The 10,722-nt window shown below is 32.4% G+C and overlaps 1 protein-coding gene across 1 annotated transcript in view; it reads right to left on the bottom strand.

The window, feature by feature from the left end:
• Window positions 1–10,722, bottom strand: part of LOC111050668 (chaoptin-like) — a 184,361-nt gene that overhangs the window by 26,052 nt on the left and 147,587 nt on the right. Inside the window, 4 exon segments of the mRNA XM_039435012.1 lie at window positions 5,622–5,721; window positions 8,931–9,001; window positions 9,004–9,035; window positions 9,037–9,175. Coding sequence (XP_039290946.1) covers window positions 5,622–5,721; window positions 8,931–9,001; window positions 9,004–9,035; window positions 9,037–9,175 — 342 coding nt within the window.

Here is a 10,722-nt window from a genome sequence, read left to right as displayed (position 1 = left end):
AAGATCATATGATTTGGCATCTAAAGTTACCAGCTGTATAATAAACACGTCACCCTGTGATAAATTGTGTACTGGAATTATAACGGTAGTTTGGAGTTGAAGTTAGTGTACCGTAGTTGATTGGTACCAGCTGTAGATAATCATTCCTCAGGCTAGACACACACCAGTTATAGTAAAGAAAAGACAAGACATGTTCAGTCACAACACCTCACATAGTTGCTTATGAAGACATGTCTAATTGCAATGACTAATCAGTGTGAGTTGCATCATAAGCAACTATGTGAAGTATTGTGACTAAACGTGACTAGTCTTGTCTTGACTAACTGGTGTGTGCCCACCCTTAGAAGAGCTATACAAATAATTATCACTCCCCTATCATTGAGAAACTGGGAAATGTTGGAAAAATTTATTCACCTCATGAATTTACTTTCACCTTTTAATTAGCTTTTAATTATCATTCACCCTTTGAATTTAGCTTAGCTTTATTCATCCTAAAATGGAAGATGGAAAGAATATGGAATTCTGTGTAATTCATGTACATCACATATTTCCCAGACCATCTATTGACAATCAACAACTATCAAAAAATAAATACATCTTTGAAACACTGATTTGACCTATCTTTTTTTCTAATTCAACACTGTACTGATAGATATCACTACCAATTGATTGAGAAGAATATGTTTTCGGAATAATAAATGCTGCATGACTAAGCACATAGGAAGTCCGTATTGAGATGCAAATGAAAATATTGATTGTCAGATAAATTTCATGATTCACCAAATAAAGTCTAAAGTCAACTTAAAATCTCTTCAAGTGTAAAAATTTAATAGTGGTCAAACTATAATAGAAACTATACAAAATATGCATTTTGTATTAGAATATTATTACAACTGAATACATTGAAAAACATAACGTGGTTTGCAGCAGTAAGGAATTCAATACATTCTACTCCATAGAGACATAACGAGTTCTGTTGCAGTATTCGTTTAGTAACTATAACGGCTTTTGCAGCAGTACGTGGGGTACACATGACGAGTTATGCAGCAGTATCCAATCTTTGACGGCCATTTTCATACCTTTTTAACGTGTTCTGTAGCATTTAACAAGTGGGAATAGTTGTATATGAACCCAGAGAACAAAATGGCGGTCTCAACTCGAAATTGAAAAAAATGGAGTTAACGAGTTTTGAAACTGGGCTACTCATTTTTTCTTTGTTTTTTTTTTTTTTTGTCAAGCAAAACTATTTCAATTCATTTTTGTGATACTCTGTGCTAGGAAAATATTCAATTATGATGAATCCATGAAAGTTGTTTATGTATTACTACAGTATCTATGTTATTAAAATATATATTTATAATCCTTGTGATTCATCTTAGGTGTTTCATATGATTTTTGTAATAAAAATGCATTTAATAGCTCTCCTTATCTCATCTGAAAACAAACGTATCTGCTATCTCTCTTTTTGTCAATTTTTATCAATGTTTGAACACATTTCTATCTTTTCATGGTAATGTTGTTGATGTATTACTACAGTATCTTTGTTATTAAAATATATATTTATAATCCTTGTGATTCATCTTAGGTGTTGTTTCATATGATTTTTGTAATAAAAATGCATTTAATAGGTCTCCTGAAATGAAATCTCATCTGAAAACAATCGCCTATGCTATCATTATTTTTGTCAATTTTTATCAATGCCTGAACACATTTCTATCTTTTCATGATAATATCAACCCTTCCAATGGCATTTGAAGGCTGATTGTTCAGTATGAGAATTTTCAATTTCAACTTTTTTAAATCTCAGGTACTGTACTTATTTCTTTATTAATAATTGTTGTAATTTAATTATTATAATCCAATGTATTTTATAAATAAGGCACCGTACTCTGGTACACAATTCAATACATTCGAATGTGTTATTCCGATTTGAACTCCATTTTATAAAGCTGCGTTTACACCAAAATGTTAATAACTTAATCCTTATAGATTCTATTAGATTGAACGGAGCTTGACAAACACATATGTTCATCATGTGTATGATGAGTTATGTTCAATCTAATAGAATCTATTAATTATTAGATCTTATTAGTTAATAGATCTAATCTATTAATTATTAGAATCTATTAATCTATTATTATTATTCTAATAGAATCTATTATTAAGTTATCAACATTTTGTTAATAACTTTGGTGTAAACTTAGCTGAAGCGTTCCCAATTTAGTTATGTATTTTAAAAATTGAAAATCAGTAATTTATGTCAACTTTCAACTTGAATGGATATATCTGTAGAATGTGAGTTATTATTAACAATAGTTTATAGTTTCCATCTGAAATAATTTCCAGATTATTATTCATAGCATTTATTATTATTTTAATTAAATTCTAGAACAATATTGTGCTAACTCTTAGCTTTAATTAATATTGAAACATAAAAATGTTCATAGTAATAAGTATTGTGCTTTTATATTGTACTTGAATAATGTTGTAATAAAATTGTTCTTCATTTGTAGATTTTATTTTTTGTTTTTATCATACCAAATGATGGTGAATTGTCATACCTTTTCTCGATATCAATTCATTTATTTATTTATTCTTTATTGCTGTCTTACATTCATATTTATGAGTTGATCATGAATAATGCTCAATAAAAACGATTTTTGACGTTACAGCATAATCTTCAAAAAGGTATAAGCTGATATCCAAGAATCTTTTATAGCTGTATGCTTTATGATGAAGAGAACAAAAATGAAAAAAAATGTAAATATTCCAGGTAAACATCACTTCATATTTGGGATGATGATAATAATAATTGTGTAAATGACTCAAATTTTGTCTGAATACATTATTCCGCTTTGTGTGTAGTTGAGAAGTTGATATTGTGGTGATTATTCATATTAAATAAGAAGGCTAAGAAATTGTCAAAAATCACAGATTTTTTTGAAAGTTAGAAAGACCGGTTTCGGTTGTTACACCTTTGTCAATCTCTGATATAATTTGTGTAAAATAAGTTGAGACTTGGCCCTCCATCCCAAGAAATTGAAATACAGGGTTGCCAAATCGTGTATAATTGCAACTTTCCCAAATTTCCAATTCAACGTCAGAATTGGATGTAGAATATCATCCCCGATCCTAGTAGTGCTAGAAAATTTTCAGGGTTGAAGGATCAAAAGGAAATTAAACTTTTATGATAAAATTGGAAACATCGCGAAAATTTGTTTCTCTTTTGATTATCACTTTTCTCAGAATCATGGGGCATCGCAATGCGTAATAATTTTATATCAAATTAACGGGGAGAATGTCTCCTTTCCATTGGTGTCTGGATAATTTTTATCCGACCTATAGTTATTTTTTAATTAATGTTTATGTTCGTCAATGTCGATACATTTCGAGCATAAAACATGAAATTTTCGACATGCTACAAACTTTTTTGTTTCAAAAGATAAGTAGGTGGTGAAAGCGAGAAAGTTTCTCAGAAATAATTGAAATTTCATTTTTCCAATTAAACGTACTCGGAACAACGTATTTTGGCCTCTCAGGAGTTTCAAAGTCAAGGATAGCTAAGTTCAAAGTCAAGTTTAATTTCCTTTCAATCGTTCAAACCTGGATCTTTTCTAGCACTACTAGGATATCGGGGATGATATTCTACATCTTATTCTGACGTTGAATTGGAAATTTGAGAAAGTTGCAATTTTACAAGAATTGGCAACCATTTAATTTCTTCGGATGGAGGGCCAAGTCTCAACTTATTTAACACGAACTATAAGCATCAGCCTCAGAGTTTATCAGAGATTGACAATGGTGTAACAACCGAAACCAGTCTTTCTAACTTTTCATTGAATCTGTAGTTTTTGACAATTTCTCAGTCTTTTTATTTAATATGAATATATTTTGTATTTCAGACTATTGTTGTGTAATTTTCACTATTATTGTTTTGTAGAAATTGGGATTAGTTTCGAGTAGATATCTCCTTGTAGGATTTGCTTGGGGTTTATCGAAAATTTTAACAAGTTTTAGAATCCCGTAGTTTCTTAGTCTCTTTCTCAAATACAATATCAAACTAATAATAACGTAATAATACTGAGGGTGATGCCCACATAAGCTTTCAGGCTTGTGCGTCGGTAGATAATGAGTGAGAGGGATGATGATAAGAGATGACGACTACTTTTTACTTTCCTCGCCCTATTACCATAGGTAAGGAAAGTATTGCTTTCCGAAAAAATTAAGGTACCCCAATTTCCAAATTTCTTTACGTTTCAAGGTCCCCAAAAAGTGGTTTTTGGGTATTGATCTGTATGTGTGTGTATGAGTGTATGTGCGTCTGTGTACACGATATCTCATCTCCTATTCAACGGAATGACTTGAAATTTGGTACTTAAGGTCCTTACACTATGAGGATCCGACACGAACAATTTTGATCAAATGCAATTCAAGATGGCGGATAAAATGGCGAAAATGTTGTCAAAAACAGGGGTTTTCGCGATTTTCTCGAAAACGGCTCCAACGATTTTGATCAAATTCATACCTAAAAATTTCATTTATAAGCTCTATCAACTGCCACAAGTCCCATATCTGTAAAAATTTCAGGAGCACCGCCCCATCTATGCAAAGTTTGATTTTAGATTCCCAATTATCAGGCTTCTGATACAATTTAAACAGAAAATTTCGAGTGGAAAGGATTGAGCATAAAAATCTCTACAATTAATGTCCAGTAGCATTTTCACCTAAAATTTAAAATAAACTCGAAATTCGAGAAAATAAGATTATTCAATTGCAAACTGTTGGCAACTGTTGATTCTATTAAATCATTCACTATGAAGAGATAGCAGACCTCGTGTGTTTCCACAAATTGCAAGAGTTAAGGAGGCCACTAACGACAGGACAAGTGTGTAGAACATGTGTGAAAGTCCGTTCACACATACTTGTCATGTCGTAAGTTGCCACCCTGACAGAGCGCATGCTGAATACTCTATTCACCCTCATGCTGCTTCCATTTGAAACCCATAGACCCTTTCACACTTACAGATTGTCGGCCGACACTCAGAATATTGTCCTCTGATTAGCTAATTCTCACCAACAGCTGATTCTTAGCCAATCGAAGGACAATTTTGTTTGACAATGTTGCTTGAATTGTTCCAAATTTTCTTAAATAACTCAATATTATTCGTTACAAGTGGTAATTGAGTGTAATATATATAATTAATTTATTAATTCAAGCTATCTAAATTCAAAATTCATAGTTTCCATTTTTGTTTTGGACAGAAATTTTATCAAAATTGTACTCGTGAATTCTAACCTTATTTCGGACTTTTTCACCTATAAATTTGGAAGAAAAATAGCACAAGGACTATCTTATTATTTTATCTCTCAATGTTATTACATTAGTGTCATTTGCATTGTAAATGAATAAAAAAAATTCTCTCATCATCATCCCTCTCACTCATTACCCACGCACAAGTCTTAGATTTATGTGGGCATCATTCTCAGAATTATTATTATAATTATGAGTGTTTCTGCAATCGGTAAGTGTTGAAATGTCCTTTCTTGTGAATGAGCTGTCTATGTTACTATATTGACAGAACCAATTTTTTATTTTGTTGATAAATTGATGATTTACTCACTTATTCTGTTGTTGCTGAGAGAGAGTACTTTGAGCTGGGTTGGACCGTTGAGTGAAGTACTTGGTATCAGCGTCAGACTGTTATCATTCAACCACAGTTCCTGAAAATACAATATTTATTAAGCATCTCGTACAAGTTGTGAATCAATGAATGAATTAATTCTATTAAACTGTAGTGTCGTTGAAAATAGTTCACAAACAATTATTACTTGCAGTTCGTCATGGATAGTGAAATAGATGAGAATGAATTAAATCCACACCTCAGAATGGAGAGCACAATTTAATCAAGTATTTCAAACAAATAAGATTTCAGATACTGTTTTTGGTGAGATGTAGTGTTATTTATGCATAATGAAACACTGGGATGTTGTCTAGAAATATCACTAATTTATTGAAAAATTACATACATGATTCAACATCAATTGCGTCATCTTCAGTGTGATGAAACTGACACCATTGATGTTGAAACATATGTATGTAATTTTTAAATAAATTAGTGATATTTCTAGACAATATCCCAGTGTTTCAAATAAGATTCTCGTATGAACTAGAATAATCATTTTAATAGAAATCAATAATCGTTTAATAGATCCTGAGTAGATGAATGAATGTGTCTTGCCACCTTGAAAGTGGATAGATTTTCTCTTGTATGATAGACTTTTCAACATTCAGTAGAATTTTGTTGATTTCTCGTGCTACTGGCCCGAATTTTTATTAACCGAGCGAAGTGAGGTCTAAGATTCAAGTCGACGGTTTGGCATTTCTCTTAATGTATAAATGTTTACATGTTGCGCATTCACGGCGAAGCGCGGTAATAGATTTTCATGAAATTTGACAGGTATGTTCCTTTTCTAATTGCGCGTCGACGTATATACAAGGTTTTTGGAAATTTTGCATTTCAAGGATAATATGAAAGGAAAAAGGAGCCTACAATATTAGAGTAAAAATCAGACTAAAGAATTATTCATCATAAATCAGCTGACTAGTGATTTATGGATAGTACAGATGATTTAAGTGATTTTACAGATGCGTGGAGAAGCCAGTATATAGCTGTATTTCCATAAGGTCTATAGTTTCAATCAGGTACTTGTGGATGAGAATACTGCGTGAGGTCTACTGTTCACAGAACTACTAGTAGATAACAAGCAGGTAACCCGTGCTCCGCAAGGATCTAAAACTAAAAACTTGACCTTCTGATATCTTGAAGAATTTAAAACAGACCTATAACTATCCTTTTTAAATTAGGAATCCATATGCAAAAAGCAAGTTTATCAGTTGAGTAGTTCAGACGTGATGATGCGTCATTCGTGAATTTCCTGTCCCGTTCGTCTATAAGCCAGTTCTTTCCATTATTATTATACTGTATTATAGATAACCGATTGGAAAATGCAAAAGGGTGAGCGTATTTTATTATTCATCAGAAGCACTTGGAGAATCTTCATACCATTCTTCCCTAACCCTATCAAGTAGCCCACTAGAAATTCGAATTATACTTTGTCTCAATATAATACCATAGAGAAAAGATAGCATAAGTAGATATCCCATCGTACTGGTAATTTATATTCCAAATTTCAAAAAGATTTCTAGTTAACTCAAGCTGATTACTATCTACTATTATTCCTTTTTTGGCTGGGTGAGAATGAAAAAACGGCACAGTATGAGAGATTACCAGCGGCACATAGCTTCACGAAATATAACTACTAGGACCTCGGCTTGAGGTAACAGTGAAAATTGGAATATAATCGCCCTATACCATGGCACAACACCATGCATGATACAGTATCACCACAATATGATAAAGTCTCATCACAATATTATATAGTATCATCTCAATTTGATACACAACATCATAATTTTATACAAAACTTCCAAAATTTGAATGAATTCCACAAACCATGGGATATCTTCTTGTGCTATTACCATACATGATACAGTATCATCTCAGTTTGATACACAACACCATAATTTGATACAAAACTTCCAAACTTTGAATGAATTCTACAAACCATGGGATCTTCTTATGCTATCTTTTCGCAATGATTATTTACAGTGGATTATATTGAAACAAATTTTCTCAACTTGATACATTCCATAATTTGATACAAAACTTCCAAACTTTAAATGAATTCCACAAACCTTGGGATATCTTTTATGCTATCTTTTCTCTATGATCATCTACAGTGAATTGTATTGAAACAAATTTTCTCAACTTGATACACAACACCATAATTTGATACAAAACTTCCAAACTTTCAATGAATTTTACATACCGTGGGATATCTTCTTATGCTATCTTTTTTCTATGATATTATACACAGTGAATAATATTGAAACAAATTTTCTCAACTTGAAACACAACACCATAATTTGATACAAAAATTCCAAACGTTGAATGAATTCCACAAACCATGGGATATCTTCTTATGATATCTTTTCTCTATGATAATTTACAGTGAATTATATTGAAACAAATTCTCTCAACTTGATACACAACACCATAATTTGATACAAAACTTCCAAACTTTCAATGAATTTTACAAACCGTGCGATATCTCCTTATACTATCTTTTCTCTACAGTATGATAATTTACAGTGAATTATATTGAAACAAATTTTCACAACTTGATACACACCATAATTTGATACAAATCTTCCAAACTTTGAATGGATTCTACAAACCATGGGATATCTCTTATGCTATCACCATACATGATAAAGTATCACCACAATATGATACAGTATCAGCACACAATATGATACAGTATCACCACACATGATACAGTATCATCTCAGCTTGATACACTACACCATAATTGGATACAAACTTCCAAACTTCGAATAAATTCCACAAACCCACAAATTCCACAAATCTTCTTATGCTATCTTTTCTCTATTGTATCACCATAGATTACACAGTATCACAACAAAATGATACAGTATCACCACAATATGTTACAGTGTCACCACACATGATACACTATCATCTCAGCTTGATACACAACACCATAATTTGATACAAAAGTTCCAAACTTTGAATGAATTCCACAAACTATGGGATATCTTCCTATGCTATCACTATACATGATACAGTATCACCACAATATGTTACAGTATCACCACACATGATACAGTATCGTCTCAAACTGATACACAACACCATAATTTGATACAAATCTTCCAAACTTTGAATGAATTCCACAAACCATGAGATACAGTATTTTCTGATGCTATCATCTCTCTATGATATTATACACAGTGGATTATAATATTGAAACAAAATTTCCATTAATTTATTTTGAATTTCACTCACCCTCAAATTATCACAACCCTTAAGAAGTCCCTCTTCTATAGCCTTGATCTGGTTGTCGGACAAATCCAGACTCTAAGGTTGGACAGTCCATGGAACTCGCTACTAGAAGATGGGGTTGAGGCTGTCTCCCAGAAGATTCCCGCTTAGACGGAGTTCCTGGAGAGAGTCCTGGAGTCCCAGGAACACTCGCTCCGGTAGTCGACGGAGGGAGTTGTGTGAGAAGTCCATAACTCGGAGGGGTAATCCTGAAATAATTGAAATAGTTAGAACATTATTTAATATCGACAGTTATTCTAGCTCTTGACAATTAAATGGAACACTTGAGGAGTAATAAAATAGCTGTGATTTTAGAAGTAAGACTGTGTTTCTTCACTACTTCTTTTTTTATTTTTTTCTTACATTTCCTGCCATCTTCTTCACCTGTCGTCGTCGTCCTCTTTTTCTTCTGCTTCTTCTTCTTCCTCTTCTTTTTCTTCTTCTTCTTCTTCTTCTTCTTCTCCTTCTCCTTCTTCTTCTTCTTCTTCTTCTTTTTCTTCTTCTTCTTCTTCTTCTTCTTCTTCTTTTTATTCCTCTTGCTTTTTTCAATCTTCTTCTACTTCTTATCACTTCTCGTTGTTTTTCTTGTTCTCATTCTCCTACTTTTTTCATCTTTTCCTTCTTCATCTTCCATTTCCTAATCTTCTACTTCTTCACCCTCTCCATTCTCCTTCTTCTTCGTCCTCTTCTTCCATCTTCTTCTTTTTAAGTTGGAGATCCTTCTTTTCCTGTCTTCTACTTCTTCTTCTTCTCCAACCTTCTTTTTTTTCTTCTTCCTCTTCTTCCGCCTCCTTCTCCTTTTCCTTTTTTTCTCTATTCTCTCTTTCTCCTGATCAGAGCTTTCTGCTATCTTATATAATAATAATTATTAATCTGTCATTTTCAAACTACCTACTAATTTTTACAGATGGAATTAAATAGAGAATACATTAATTCAAATGCTAATTAATATATAATTATTATTTAACGAAAATCCTAAATAAATGCTGCAAATCACCCCGAAGACCTCTGCTACTGCAGACATTGACAACAGGGTTAACAGCTAGATGGAAATTCGATGAGAACTACTATCCAAAAATTAGTTCCAGCTTTGATTTGCAGCATTTATTTAGGATTTTCGTTAAATAATAATTATATATTAATTAGCATTTGAATTAATGTATTCTCTATTTAATTCCATCTGTAACTGGTTGGCCGCTGTGGCTTCGTATAAAATGAGCGCTGCTATCCAGAGATTGTCAGTTTGGTGTAAGGGCAAGCATTCCTGACTAGCAATTGGGAGGTACCGGGTTCGATTCCCGGGCTGGCAACTAATTTTTGGATGGTATTTGTCATCGAATCTCCATCTAGTTGTTAACCCTGTTGTCAATGTCTGCAGTAGCAGAGGTCTTCGGGGTGATTTGCAGCATTTATTTAGGATTTTCGTTAAATAATAATTATATATTAATTAGCATTTGAATTAATGTATTCTCTATTTAATTCCATCTGTAAAAATTAGTAGGTAGTTTGAAAATTACAGATTAATAATTATTATTATATAAGATAGCAGAAAGCTCTGATCAGGAGAAAGAGAGAATAGAGAAAAAAAGGAAAAGGAGAAGGAGATGGAAGAAGAGGGAGAAGAAAAAAAGAAGGCTGGAGAAGAAGAAGAAGTAGAAGACAGGAAAAGAAGGATCTCCTCCTTTAAAAGAAGAAGGTGGAAGAAGAGGATGTTATATAATAATTATATATCTACTAATTTTTCTACTCTTAATTG

Source organism: Nilaparvata lugens, chromosome 8 (assembly GCF_014356525.2).
Source record: "Nilaparvata lugens isolate BPH chromosome 8, ASM1435652v1, whole genome shotgun sequence".
NCBI classification, from domain to species: Eukaryota; Metazoa; Arthropoda; class Insecta; order Hemiptera; family Delphacidae; genus Nilaparvata; species Nilaparvata lugens.
The sequence above is the reverse complement of the archived record's forward strand: the minus strand, read 5'-3'. Positions and strand labels throughout refer to the sequence as shown.